The sequence below is a fragment of the Aquila chrysaetos genome, chromosome 6 (assembly GCF_900496995.4).
Source record: "Aquila chrysaetos chrysaetos chromosome 6, bAquChr1.4, whole genome shotgun sequence".
Classification (NCBI taxonomy): domain Eukaryota; kingdom Metazoa; phylum Chordata; class Aves; order Accipitriformes; family Accipitridae; genus Aquila; species Aquila chrysaetos.
Genome location: NC_044009.1, coordinates 42,948,772 through 42,964,127, shown reverse-complemented (window position 1 = coordinate 42,964,127; position 15,356 = coordinate 42,948,772). Strand labels below are relative to the sequence as shown.

General features: G+C 44.6%; 1 protein-coding gene across 1 annotated transcript in view; it reads left to right on the top strand.

Moving 5' to 3' along the window:
- The first annotated feature begins 8,424 nt into the window (after positions 1 to 8,424).
- SNX4 (sorting nexin 4) overlaps positions 8,425 to 15,356 on the top strand; it is a 35,798-nt gene continuing 28,866 nt past the window's right edge. Inside the window, 3 exon segments of the mRNA XM_030016668.2 lie at positions 8,425 to 8,829; positions 8,831 to 8,947; positions 9,939 to 10,054. Coding sequence (XP_029872528.1) covers positions 8,782 to 8,829; positions 8,831 to 8,947; positions 9,939 to 10,054 — 281 coding nt within the window. The 5' untranslated portion in view covers positions 8,425 to 8,781.

Sequence of the window (15,356 nt, the reverse complement as noted above, 5' to 3'; positions counted from 1 at the left end):
ACATCAATATGAGCTTAGCCTAAAGTAGGTGCTTTTGACCCATTAAAGCAGTGGGATTTAAACATATATGTTTTCCTGAATCAGGGCCTAAAATAATAACATAGGGCATTTAAATAGCTGCTTTCTCCCCAAGATCTCAAACTGCTTTACAAAAACTTGTAAGAAATATTATCCCACTTACAAATGGGAAATTGTGAAACGTAGCAGAAATCTGACTTGCCTTGGTTGTTAACGCAATCAGTCAGTGGCAAAAGGAGGAGTAAAATCCTCAAACCCTTGCCCTATGATCTACCCCAATCCTTCAGATTGCATTAAAATGATGATCAGCGTACTCGAGTGTGGCAGAGAAAGAGATGTTGTTATTAAGGCTTTTTGCAGCCAAAATGCCTGCCCTAAGGTGAGGCTAATTTTTTATAGTTATTGATAAATATATCAATTCATTTTTAATGCATACACAGCATTCTAATTGAGTGAATCTCCAGCTTTTTATTTACCCATTTTACAATTCATCTTTTAGTTCATTAATCAGCATGTGGTAGATATGAGATGTATCTGTATATGCCTGTGTGTGTACCGGTAAGCATTTTGTCTGTTGGACTTGAAGGTCCTTTCTTTGTATGAATCTTTCCTATAAACTGCACCCACTTGTTCTGTAAACTATTTATATAAACTATTCTGTTAGGGAGTTAAATAATGGTATCTCTTTTCCCTTCTTCTGTATTTGAAAAGGAAAAAGGGGAGGTGGTAGATGAGGCACAGACACAGCTGATAAGCATAAAGCGTGTCTCCTATGCCATGGCTACACAAGCATGCCTCTGCAGAGAGTTGCTTGGTCTGCTCCGACTTGCTTCAGCGTGCCCAGCTGCAAGCCAGCTTAGCCTGTCCTCCACGGAGAAATGGCTGTATGTCCCTGGGATAAGAGAGCAGAAGGCTAGCTGGATGCCCTAAGGGAAGATACCACCTGGGGCACAGAGAACGTATCTGGAAGGACGAGCCTAGAAAGGTCTGCCTGACCGGGGGAGCTGCCTCTTGCTCACGGCCCGGGAGGACATCGGCTCAAGTCCTAGGCAAGGTGCAACATTGCTCTCCCTCGCTTGGCTGTCTCTACATCAAACTGGGCATCTTTCTATGTACTATGTCGTATTAATCAAGAAGAGATGGGTTGGCCTGGGTTACAACAGCTGAGGTATGGCCTTTGGGGGCTAAAGACGAGCAAATGTTTAGCAAACTTTCAGAAAGACATTATTTTCAAATAAGCGTATTGAAATGGCTGTGTGCACAGTTGGGTGACCTGCCAACTCTCCTCTTTCTGATTCAGAGCATTTCAAAATGCCCGCAGATCACTCAGACTGCCGGTTGGATTTTCAGATGCGAGCCCTTCTGTGTGTTACAAGACAGCTGGATAAGGCTTGTGTTAGGAACGTCACAGATTATTCACGATCCATGGGAGCCCTCTTTAAAATCAGGAAGAATCCCCCGCTGCCTATGTAACTCAGAGAGAAATAATGTCCGCAGCAGGAGCCCGGAGGGGCTTTAAACAACGGTGGACATTGACAAAACACACTGTGTGACTTGGAAGTGCAAGGGAAGCAAGGGATATTATTTTTTGTGGCAGAACCTGGGAAGGCAGCAGGAAGCCTGCACAACGTCCCTGCAGCCAGGGACCCCGAGCCACAGGAGCTGCGTTTTCAAAAAACCCAGGCAATCCCAAACAACTTCTGGGCCAAACCGAACCCTGTAAAATGCTTCATCCTATCTATAGAATAATCTTAGGGAGAGATTTGGGGCCAAAGCTCACTGAAATGAAAGGAGAGGCAGTAGCTGTCCCATGCGATGGCATCTTTACAAGGCAGTTAGGTTTCTACAGGAAACTCTGTGAGGGGAAGCTTTTGGGGAGCGATGTTCGTCCTGCTCTTCCTAAACAGCTGTACTTATTTCTAGACAATGTTAGACCCGCTGCTCGGTAAAACATGGTGTCGTGGTGATATGGGCGAGGGTTTGCTTTCATAAACCGGCCGCTGGGCTCTGCAGGCTGCTTTCTGCACAGAGGGGACCTGCCTGTTCAGCCCTTGCTGTATGTAAGATTGCACAGAGCTAGAGGTACCCTCCGGTAACCTGCATTTTCGGTCCGCTGACCTGAGGCTATTGTAAGCAAGGCTCATCTGCAAAATAGGAAGAATATGAGGCTGGGAGCTTGTTTCGTTCCTAACACTATGGCGTGAGTCACCCCAGGTTGAGCGGGGAGCCACGCAGCATGTGCCCCACTGACCTGGGCTTTTCTCTGACCCACAGTGCTGTTCTGGAGCCCCTGCTTATTTTTCAGACCTTATCCAAGGAAAAAATGCAAACTAAAAATCCACCAAAGTTACTTAGGGAAAAGTGAGTAAGAACTCTGGGATTTAGCCTAAAGTGTCTAAACTCACATTACAGAGCTTTGCTTCCACAGGAGAACACAGTGACCTTTGGAGTAAGGCACTGAGGAGGAAGAAGAGATAAATGGTTATTTTTATTGTTGGCTTGTTTATTCCTTTTGGTGTAAATTCCCCTGCTCCTCTATTAGCGGTCTGGACAGCCTCATAACTCAAGACACACTGAAGGCTGGATTTAGGCTGAGGAACGTAAGGTCTCTGCAGGGTGATTTTTAAGTTGCATTGTGGGAGCAGTTTTCCCAAAGTTCTCGTTTAGGAGCTGAAAGATATTTACTAGAGAAGTAAAATAAAACTTTGGACACCTGAAACAATATAGCGTATATTTAAATGAAGGTTTCAAACAGCCTGGGTTTCCACTGTGGGAGGCAAGGCTCTGCAATCAGTCAATAGATCTGAAGCTCCCAACATAGGCGCTAAACACCCCTGTGCAGGGTAACATCATGATGGACATGTGCCAGACCGAGGTGGGTCAAACCTCTTATTCTTCCCAGGGGCAAAGATCACCTTCATGTGAGAGGGGATGTGAAGGGAGAGAAGAGGAAGAAGGGAACCACGTAGCCATGCCCCAGACAGTGCTAACGCAAGGGCCAACGCTCCCGAGCTTCCCTCGACCTCCTCCACGCCCACTAGACCCCAGACATCATAGCAGGGGCATTGGGTTTAACATGACTGACTACGACAAAAGGTGTTGGGTTTACTCCTGCAATCACAAGATGTTCCCTTGGCCCTCTTCATTGCTTGTACGTTACATGACTGGACTAATATCTGTTGCATCTGCTTTGTTCTTTTTTAATCTGTTGATATCGGTAGTGATGTTGGGCTTCAGATAAGGTCCCTGAGTGTTTCTGTTGTGAAGAGGATTTGTTTTATACTTCAAAGTTTTAAAAGGCAGGTCTAAGGAAAACGGCTACCTGTTAGGATCAGGAGTTAGCTTCTATTAGTGAGCACAAATCCATACTCTTAATTTATGTGCATATATTGTGTGGTTGTATTAACTACTCCCAAGTTGTCCTGGCAGTTAATTAAACCCCAGGAATTTCAGTGTCATCACTTCTGCATCTTATAGGCATGGCCTGGGTTTCACCGTGCCATCAGCAACGGTTGCCTGAGAAGGACGTGCACCCTGTACTGCGGACCCGATCCAGCCGCCACCTCCATCCTGAATTCACAAGAACACTGGCTCCCGCCTGGGAGGGTCGAATAAATTCAAATTTAAATTCATTGCCTGGTGTGCGCTGCGGGTGCCTAGCGCTCCCTGGGAAAAGTTCTCATTACCTTCTTGCTGTCGCAGGTTCATAGTGTTTCGGTGTTTGTTTGAGCTCATGTACATGTTACTTATGGTTTGTGCTCCCTGCTAACACCTAAGGGAAAATACCATGCCTTGACCTTTGGCATTTTCCATTCTCTTGCTGCAGCTTGTCCCAGCAATGGTGTGGTAACCTTTTATGATCAGTTAACACGAGGAGCGCAATCAAAGCCAGCATTGCGTCCTGAGGGACACAGCTATACCTGCTTCGGGCACAGGTGGCCTTGTCTGCGTTGCCACAACCGCTTCTCCTTAGCCCTGCCAAATTCCCCATGCTCCTGCCTCTGAGCTAATGCTCTTTTCGGTAGCCAGGCAGGATAAATGCATCTTCTAGGTGATGCCTGACTTTTACTGGAGTCTTTCTGTAGTCCAGAAACAAGGGCCTAACTTCTAACTTTTCTTAGACTGTATGCAACAGGCTCCTTGACCGAAGATACATCAAGATTAAGTAAAGGTCTAATTTGCCCATCTCTGCCATTTACAATGTTACTGAGTTGGGGGCCTTTTTTGTGTTCAATTCTGTCCCAAATCTTCTTGCTTTCTTCCTATGAAATCTTGAGTTTTTCTCATGGCTTGCTTTGTGCTGCTTTTGAAGCCACTTCCAGTAAATTTTCTTTCATTCTACTGATGTGCTTGTACAGATTCTTTCAAAAATGTGGATCAGTTTTGGCTTGCTTGTTTGTATTCATGGATCCAGATCTGCCATTGCTGAAATGGACGGAAACCACTGCTACCAATTTCAGACTGAGTGGGATCAGGTGATTTCCCCCACCCCAAAAGACACCCATATCTCTTTTCCACTCTCCACTTACCTTTCCATGAGTTTTTCTTTCTCTGAGTAATTACCAAAATGTCGATTTTTCTGCTGTTTAGTGGCCATTTCACACAGCCATTTAGAATGGTAGAAATATGTCTATGAGGAGCCTGGAGTCATGTGAGGAGAAGACTTCCCATTTGTTCTTTTTGAACCTACTTTTCCTCCTGCACTCTTCCATGCTGAAGCAGCTACTCATGCATTTTACTGACAGTTCCTTGACATTCATTCCTCCGCTGTGTTTTCTTAGGGAACCTAAGCAACTGCTGTTTTCTGCTCCATCCATCATACCAATGACATCACATGCAGACAGACACCAGGGTCTTCAGTGAGGATCAGCCTTTGAAGACCAAAAGCACAAGCTGGCATCGCTTCGGCTGCCGAACGCCTCCGGTTAGCAAGCACCTTCAGGTCTGAAGGAATTAGCCTGCAGAGGGAGGCAGGAGCAGTTTGACAGCCTGACTCATGATCTTTGCATTATTATTATTGGTAGTGAAATTATGATAGGATCCAGGAGCCTGAACCATGGATCAGGAATGTGCTTTTGAAGGGAAACTCCCAGTCATCCCGCTTTGGCTCGTGCTACAAGGCAGTCTTAGGGCATGCGCATGCTGGATTTTTTTCAGTAGCAGCTAAACTGGAAGATGTCAAGAGTGGCCAGTCCCTGGGAGCGGGCTAGAGGCACCCTAGAAAATATCCCCTAAAATATGTATGGTGTGGATGGTGGGTCTTCAGCTCCAGCTCTTTCTCCATGAATTTACTCATGCTGTACCTCACTGCTTGCAAGCACCGATGCAGCCTGACACTGCACAGGCACATAGATACATGTCTCTTGTCAGCAGGAATATTGGCTGGTTAACTCTCTCTTCCTGAGGTTATTGAAAGGCCATGGGTGTTGCGGGATAGATGCGAAGCATAGCCACTGCTTTAGGTGTTTTCATTTAAGCTCTCAGTAGCAAAGTGATGGTTGTTGGTGGTGGTTGTATTATCATTTAATTCTAACTACTTCTAAGAAGTTGAAGGGATGAGGAACTCTAAATGAAGTTGCTGAAAATTAGTGTTGTGACAAAGTGGAAATTATCTGAAATATTTCCCACTAAGATGGCACGTATTTTTTAAGGTGTGTTATTTGCTAGAACAGGCTGTCAAAAGATCCAAGCAGGAAACGTAACACACATAACCTTACAAAAAGCATCAGGGAGCTAGTTATAAGGTAATATACCTTGCTTAGCTTTCTTCAGTCAAAATGCAGTTTATCCCAAGTACCAGTAGGATTAAAAAGAATGGACTTACAGGCTAGAAAAAGATGGGGTCCCTGTTTGCCAGAGACTGTGCCGGGAGTCAGGAACAGCTGAGGGGAGGGCAATGAGGCAGTCTGCTGCTTCTGCAGATGGTGCCATGCCTTAGAGAAAGCATACTAAAACTTGCAAAAAGGAGCATCTGTGTTTGGTGAACTTGGGGTATTGCTTTCTCTCCTGTAAGAAGTGTAACTCTCTGGTAAGGAAGTCAAGAGCGCTTTGATGTGAAAAGGTTGTTTTTGAGAAAATCTACCTCTCTGATGACAGCTTCAGAGACTGAAGGGACTTGTAGGTAGGAAGTTGAGTTGAGCTTGCTTTCTTCTGGTTGAAGAACGAGGGACATGCTGCCTAGTGAAGAGCAGGAGAGTGTCCTGGTTAGAGTAACCTGCAGGAAATCAGACTCACCTCCTGACAAGAGGGGGTTCAAAGAGAGCCTGACTGCACTAGTGCTTGTGCCTAGCTGGGGGGGAAACACTGAAGTAGCGCAAGTCCTGGCAGTACTCCTGAAAGCAGTGCCGTGCTGGGACCATTTTGCTGTAAGAAAATACTGTTAGACCACTTTGCAGGCTGAGGTGGGGAAATGTGGCTCAGGAAGAGCACTTTGCTGGAGACTTTGGTGCTTATCGAAGACCTCTTCCTTGCACACTAGTTTGTCGGGATATCTCACACTCTCCTCTAAAGCCCCCCAGGCTATAATGTACGTGAGGGCTACCCAGGCTGTTGGTCATCTTGATTTGGGCACTTCTGTCATTATCCTCCTCCTACATACGTAGTGTTTTAACTCTTCTCCACATCTCTTAGTAGTATTAAGAAAATTCAAAGCTGAAAATAGTTTTTGAAATGACTGAATGTTAGACCTGCAAAATATTACTGTATGCTATTGATAACGTTGTTTCCGTAATAAAAATATTTAATACAAAGTATGATATCCTGCATGAGTTTCACATAAATATTTCCATTATATCGCTGATATGGATCAGAAAAATTTCAGTATGCACATCCTGCAAATGCAAGTGTAATTGATACAAGGTATGTATCTTAATGTACATCTTGAGTAAACATAAGGAAACCATACCCTAATGGAAAACAGACTTTGTCTTACAATGTGCAATCATGCTTTTACATCGAAACTGGACTTTGGGTTTAGAAAACAAATCTTAAATCAGTCCTATTCAGAGGACAAATCACAGTTCACATACTTGTAAAAAACTTTTGTTCTAGGAAAGCCTTTTGTGGAAAAGCTTGGGAAACTCCATCCAGCTACAGTGGTGGAGGGGTGGGAAAGGAGGGACTTGAGGTATCAGTTCAAACAATCTGAGGAAAAAGTTGAATAAACATTGAAGACAACAGAATAGAAACCAGACGCCAAATATTAATTCATGGGGTCTTCAAAGGGGATTTTGAGATTTATTTTAATTGTTGTTGAAAGAAAAAGATTAATTTTTGGATGAAAAATGCATGCAAATTCAGCTCTGGTCAACACCAGAAAAATCGTTTCCTACTCAAAGCAGAAGAAAGCAAAGAAACCCGTAATATCATCTCTTTAATCCCCTTAGGTGGCCTTTAACCTGGGTTTGAAAAGGGCAGGAAAAGAAAAAAAAGCTACATGAGAATAACAAAAAATGTACTGCTTGAATCAAAGGACATGAATGTGGTGCAAAAATAGGAAATCTCAAGGGAGTGATGTGATATCTAAACCAGGGAACAATGGGGCTGCTCCTGAGTGTCCGAAATGATGTTTGGAGTACAAGGAATAAATAGGAAGAACCTCTCCGTCCAGTTTGCCGGCCCCACAAGGACTGCGTGGGCACCACGGGGTCGTGAGGGAATAAACCCAAAGGCTGCGATAATGAAGGCGTATATATATATATGTAGTGTGTGTGTGTGTGTGTGTGATATATGAACTGATGTTCAGTAGGAGCCGTGGGGCAGACTTGCTGAACGCCTCTCCAAAAAGACGGCATAGGAGTCACAGAAATGCACAGCAGGGTTTGTTCCTGCTCAATGAGAAGAGACGAGACAGCTGGGGCTTTTACTAAATAAACTACAGAGGCGTCCCCAGAGCTGAACTCGGGGGATTTTAACTATTCAGGTACGTCCCGGGGAAGCGCGACGGGACGGGACACACTTCGGCGTTAGCCGGCGGAGATGGCGGGCAGGAGAACGCCCTTCTGGACCTCGTACCGCTGCCGGGAGGGAGCCGATGAAGGCAGCGCAGACGGGAGGGTAAGTAAACGCCAACACAGCATGACCGAGTCCTTCGCTGCTTGTAAAGGGCTGAGAGTGGGGAAATAACGGGCTGGCGGGCTTTAAAAAAATAACCCGAGCTGCCTAGTGTCAGCAAACACCCTGTGGGAAAGTTACTAGCTGCTGAAAGAGACCCTATAAAACAAAATGACAAGTTGTCCCGCTACGGACGAGAGATGAGACGCGGCACGGGCGCATCAGAAACTCTTCAGCGACCCGAGCAGCGAGAGGAACAACGACAAAAATGAACCCTAGACATCAACATTTACGACTGTATGGGTGAGGATGAGCGCCCAGGGGACGGCGGAGCTCTGTCCTCCCTCTCCCGGGCAGGAGCCTGACGACGCCCGGCTTTGGGCGAGCGAGGCACGTCTTCACCCCCCTGTTCCCGAAGAGGTGCCCGCCGCCGGGTACCCAACGAGGCAGGTTTTGGCAGAAAGGCGGGCAGGACGCCAGCAGCCTAGAAAGGGCTTAGACCAAGACCATCGGTGAGCGCCGGCCGAGGCGGGCGGCAGCGGAGGGCCGGGGAAGGAAGGCCGAGGGCCGGCGGGCTCCGCCTCGCCTCAGCCCGCCTCGCCTCAGCCCCTCGCCGGCCGCCTCACCCAGCGCCCCGGCGGCGGCCGTGGGCAGCGCCGGCCCCCGGGCGGACGCTCGCCCCCGCCCCGGCCGCTCTCTCTAGGACCTGCGATGAGTTTGCCCGCCGGAGCCGGCCTCAGCGCCTGCGCGGAGGGAGGCGGCCGAGCCCCTTATCCCCATGGAGAGCGCCGAGGCCGAGCCGAGCGATAGCCGCCCGGAGGAGGACGGCGCCGCGCCCCGCAGCGGCCTCCCGCCTCCGGAGCAGCCCGTAGCCACGGTGAGGGTGCGGGGGGTGGTGGCGGCGGGGGCGGCGGCGGGGCGGCGTCCTCCCGCCGCGGGCCGCCGGCCTTGGCACGGCCTACTCCGCCGGGGCCGAGCACCGGGCTTTCCTGAGCGTGCTGGCCGGCCGCCGCGCCGCCGGCGGCGGGGCGGGCGGGGAGGGGTGCGGGGCTCGGCCGGCGCGGGGAGGCCGGGGCCGGGCGGTAGCCCAGCGCTGCTCGCCGCGGCGGGAAGGGGCTACAGGTGGGACGAGCCCTCCCTGTGCCTGCCCGGGGTCGAGCCCCTGCCCGGGGCCGAGGCTGTGCAGCCCGACCCTCCGAGCTGCGGGGTTTCTCCTTCCAGCCCCATTGTGGCCGGTGTCAGAGAGCTTTGTGCACCGTCTGCCCTCGTCCCTAGTGCCAGATTACTATTTTTATTTATTGTTCTTAGTTATCTTCTCAATTTGCCTCCCCCTTAATTTCACAAATAAATCCCCCTCCCTGCTCAATTCGGCTCTGCCTTTCCAGGGCGGGCACGTGAGAGATTAAAAGAAAAACATCTCCGTCCGGATGTATTCTGTTTCCTGTGGAAGGGGAGAGGTGGTTACGTGTGTCCCAGGTGTCCTGAGGAGGAATTCACCAGGAGTTGGGAAGTGTGTGGGTAGAAAGTACTAGGGTTGGTTTGTTTGTTTTTAAAAAAAGTTACTTTGTTACCTGTAAGGAAAAATATTTCTCTTTTTCTGTATCTTCCCAGCTCATGATAGGTTTTGGTATCCGAAGTTGTCTGTTTGTTGACTTTGGGTTTTTTCCCCAAAAGCAGGTTTTCTGTTTTCACTTACAAATGTGATACAGAACATAGGTATAAAATGAAACCCTGCCAAAGCCTTTATCCTATAGAGAGCTGTCTCATATGAATGAATGTGGTGTGGGAGAAGGGAGGGCAGGGCTAGTAGTAGCCTTTGCCCTGCATGGCTAATGTTACATGAATCTTTATTTTCCTCCTCTGAAAAGATGGAAGACTGTTTGGCAAAAAAAATGGAAATCACTGTTTCAGAAGCTGAAAAACGGACTGGGAGAAATGCCATGAACATGCAAGAAACATACACTGCTTACCTCATTGAGACAAGGTGGGTGATGAGAGCTCACTCTCAGAGTATGTGGATGTGCCATTCTAAACAGATGCTCCCTCCTTCCACGCCTAAAAATATTCAGGTAGAGTTGATGAGAGGATTTAGCTGGTTTGTGATTTGTTACGCAGTTATCAACCTACTCTGGAGGATCTTTTCCTGTGAAAACTTGGCATCTGATCTCCAGTTCGGTACTAATGCTGGTGTTGTGTAACTGTGTACTGTAGTTCTTCATTTGGAGCTAGGTGGAAAAATGTGTGCTTGAAAGATGTTGCTTTAATATGGTGTCAACAACTGCTTGGTTGTTTCTTAGACATGGATTGGATAAATTCATATACATACATATGAGGGTGTATGTGCAGCTTGTGTGTAACAGAGGTTGTGCACTGAGGTCTAAAGTAATGGTTAGGCTTGTTTGAGATCACAAGAATATAAAGAAGTCTCATGACTTATATCATGTGGTCAAAATTTACTGCTCCACTAGTATTTGAAGTGTTTTGCTTGATCTGATCACCACATACTCCTTGTAGATGCTCTGAGGGTTAGGGTTAATTAACTATTTCCTTCCTTCACACTAGCTTGAACTTTCACTGGAGAACTTACTGCCTTCAATCTTCTTGTGTTAACAAGATTAATAATACAAGTATGGTAAACACGCTCGATACCACAAAGTCAGCTTGCAATTTTAAGTATTGAGTAGTGAACAAAGCTTTAAAATCTCTTCTAACTTATTGTTACTTCCGAAACAGTCACAGATGATTCCTGTTATGCAGGATCATGTTACTCAGCTGAAGCAAGAATTTCAAAATTAGACTTTATTAGGAGTTTTGTGTCTCTCTTTTTTTATATTAACAGTTTTAACCTTTGGGCCTTGCCTTGGGAATGATCTGCTGTATAGATAAAACCTTCTGAAACAAAGCAGTTGCATTTTGCAAAGGCTCTGAAGAGTTCAAATTGTAATACTGTCACGTAGGTCTTCTAGTTACTGGTTAAGAGGCTTCTTGGCTTGTTTAACTGATGAAGGTACACACCAATCACACTGACTGCAGGCCTGCTGGGATACATTTACTATATTTTTGCTAAGCTTTAAGAATAAAATCCAAAATAGATGTACATTATATTTTTCAAACATTGTAGCTCTTTGGCAGTTGCTCAGATGTTTAAAAAAAATACTTTCACAGTTTATTGATATTAAAGCTCACATCTTCTCACATAAGTAATGTTATTTTTCTTTTAATGATATTTCTGAAGGAAAAGAGAAGAAAATCGGAATCACTGGTGTCTAAGTGTGATGTGAAGTGTACTCTGGGGGCATCTTTATGCAGCCCCAGAACATGCTGACTGCATCTCCTTTCCCAGTCATCCTTACGTTACTTCAGACTCGCTCCTGCTGGTCTTTCCCAGTGGTTCTTTCATAGTGGCAAAACTGTATTTTGCTGCCCGGATTGCTTTCTTTCATTAAGATTTATTTTATTCTGTGGTCAGCAAATACCAAGACCAATTACATGTTTGTCACAGAACTATTGAAAATGTGGGTTTGTCACATCTCTAATAAAATAGGTTCTCTATTCCTTTTGCTGAGAAAGCAAAATTTCTTGCATAAATATAATTGGTGGCTATTAAATGTGCTTCCTGCTGAGCCTGTAGCTGTAGGTGGGCTTCACAGCAATTTGTCTGTGGGTAATAGGATATTTTGTAGCTGAAGAATAAAACTCAGTTTATAGTAATATAAAAGGAAGACCGCTTAATAATAGTTGCATTAGGTTTATGTGAACTGGGGTTCTGCCATTACTGCTATCTAGGATTTAATTTCGGTTTGAATTGAGGAATTGCATCTGGGTGAATAAGAGACACAAGATGGATGCAATTACAACCACTGTGTATTTGTTACAGAACAGGAGCCGAGTACCTAAACTTTTAACACGTTAGTTTCACTAGTGCTGGTGAAACTGTTTTCAAAATGCAGGTGATGGCATTGCTTCCTTTTTCTTTTCGAAATGAATTTATTACTATTCTCACATTTTCATGTGACTTTTGTTGATTCTTTTTTTTTTTTTAAGTGATATTATACCTTGATGTAGATCTGTTTCTTTGAGACAAAACAAATTCCGCTGCTGTAGACCGCAGACCCTCAGCAAATTCCAAGGGTCGTGCTTCCTGAAAGCATCCCCTTTCTGCATTAGCTAATTAGATTTGTGGTGAGCTATTTCTGTTCAATTAGTTATTTCTGTTCAATTAGTCTTGAAGTCAGTTTGTCTCACAATTTCCGTTGAACTATACTGTTATTTAAAAATAACTTAGTTTTTATGTTCTTCCTGTGAGAACAGAGGAGCGCAGCCACCTCTTTGTGGGAAATGGCATTAAAGCAAGTACAAATTCTTATAATTAAGATGTGTAGCTAAATACTTCTTCTTGAGATGCAGGTGCTCAGCGTATCACTTGCTTTCTGTAAGGGAAATTGCAAATATCCAGGACCTCACTTAAATTCAGACTTGCTTACTTGTTAGAAATTTAGGCAGCTGTGTCTTATACCAGAGTCTGCATGAAACTACAAGAACTGAGATAGTATAAAACCCAAAATTTGACTCCTGTTCTTGTACCCTTTGTTTTTCATGACAGAGCTGAAAGTTAATCAGAATGCAGAGCACCTCTATGTGCTCTGTGTTGATGGACTTTCAATTATAGTACATACAGGGATACCTTTTTTTTCCCTGTTTTCCTTTAAAGTAAAATATTTCTTCTGTAGTAGTAGGACACTTCCATTTAGTTAACTTTGCTTCTGTCCCTGCTGACTTTCAGATCCCTAGCCTGATGGTCCTGGTCACACAGTATGATGACTAGACTGTGTTATTTGTGTGTTGTTTTTTTTTTTTTTTAATGTGGCTTTAGGAAAAAGTAACACAACCTTGTGCAGCCTAGTACCTGACTACTTAATAGCAGGATCCCTGGTTTCCAGCCCTACTAGTCTTTCCCTCCTTTTGAAGTAATTTGACAGGGTGGCTCAGTATATTTCCTTGTTATTCCCCCAGTATGGCTGGAGAAGTTCCTAATCTTATTTCTGCTTTCAGGATTTGGAAAGTTTTCCATTAGTTAAATTGTGACATGAGTGATACCTGCTTCTCCCTTAAGACCTTGGATTGCCCATCCAAAGCGTAAGGACTTTTAAAGAGAGTTTCTGTGAGAGAAATGAACTTGGAAATCAGTAGCCAGCCAGGTCACAGTTCAGTGGTAGCAGTGCTGCACCATGGGCCTTCAGGAGTTTTTCCTTTGTTACAATTTGTTTGAGTTCCTTTCCCAAAGTCTCCCGTTCCACGTTGGGCTAGCTGAAGAGCCCAGGCATGCGTTTCCTGGGGAGAGGCACAGAATGAATGCCTGCAGAGGTATGCTTTCTTCTGATAAAACAACAAAATGCGGATTTTGGTCACTGAGAGTCAGGAAGACTTGTCTGCTCCATCCAAAGGAGGTACAAGGGGAAAAAAGAAGAAAGTCTGAATTCAGCAAGAGCTTTAAACAGGGGAGAGTCAGGAGGTGAAATAAGATGGAGGAGGTGAAAACTTACTTTACTGCTGATTTTTACTTAATTGATACTATGAATCATTAACCTGGCTAGTAGATGTCTATTTTAGTTAAATACAGCAAACTGGGTGACAGTATTTTGGGGGGAAAAAAAAAAAAAAAAAAAAAAAAAAATCACCTGGCTGTGAAAAATCCTCTGGCAAGAGAACTGCCTCTTCCTCATATCATCATACAGCTTGTCAGGTAACTTCTGGTGTCTTACAAAGCACATAGTTGATCTATAATGATTGCTCTTCTGTCTGTTGAGAGGCCTAGATACAGAGACCATTTCCAAATAGCTAATGGAAAAAGTTTCTTAGCCCTCTAAAATGGAGAGTGAACCTTGTCCGCTGTAGGAGAGTGGAATTGTCACTTGTACACTGGAAGGTCAAAGGCTGAAAGCAAAGTTACTGCTTCTGTGATTGAAGAGGTGATTGTTTTTACAAGGAAATAAACCGATGTATTTCCTTCTCGTCTGATTTAATATTTTGCAGCCATTCCTCTTTTTACTGCATTGAGAATTGTTTAATGGCTCATTTAAGATAATTAGTTTTAAATGGGAAATGGGAAGAGGTTAATTAGGTGGACTAAAGTTTTCACATTGGCACTTTGAATTAAGGCAAATGAACATGACTTTTGGTGTAATGTAATCTTCTAATCACTTATGATAACATCAGTTATGAATGTAAAAGCTGAAGGTTTCAATTTTGTCTTTTAATTTTTTTTCAGGCGAGTTGGTTCATTCAATGAATAACTTGCATTGTTAAAACTGTACTTAGAGGGGAAACATATGGTTTTCCTGCCTGAAGACTGTACAAGTATTATATTGTGTTTTTAAAACCAAAATAAATTGAGAAGTTTGACTGAATGTCAACAAGTGATTATAATCTTAATTGAAACTGGTCTGCAGTACTTGCATTTAATGGTGGAGTTCATAATGTGGTCTAAAAAATTAGATGGTAATGAAGGTATTAAGTGTAATGAGTACCTTTGTGGATTTCTACTTCCTTTCTGGAACGGGGTTCCTGGGGAGAAATGCTCTTGTAATTGGTGATATTTTATGGTCTCATATGTAACCAGGTGGAGACACTTTTGGTGTGATTAAAAAAAATTATTTCTCTCATCTTGCTTGCCTGTCCCAAATCCATCCATGCAGTTTCAAACTCTTATTACCTTGTTTAAAAGGCAGTGGTGTGGACGCAGGCTTATAATTGAGGGCTGTATAGTACTTTCCGCCCACAGCTTTGCAAAGAATTTTGCTGCTCCCCTCCTTTACCCAACTCAGCAGCATTGTGTGCTCTAAAGAGCAGAATCTGGCTGCTTTTACTTTTGCCTGAGCGTAAGGGGGAATCTTAAACTAGTATTAATAATTTCAAAATGTGTCTTAAATTTATTTGAGTTGGTTAATTTGAAAAGCATAGCTTCTTTGCTGGGTGCTGCACAGCTGCCCTCCTGAAATGTCTTCCCCTTCCGGTCACTAAAAGTCACTAAACTGAGGTTTCACAGCCTGTTGAAAAAAACAACTAGAGCAGGTGCTGCTGGTGGCAGAGGCAGCAGGGATTTCCATCCTGCAGAGAAGGGACAGTGTGGTGGCAGACTCTTGTTGAGGTGCAACTGTTAGGGTTCAGCTTTTTGCAATGGGATGTTGGGCAAGGAAGAAGAACATCCAGGCATTTCTATGGACAAATGTTTATCTACCTGTTTTGCTGTCCCATTTGCTCCCTTTACCTGTTGTCTCTTAACTGCT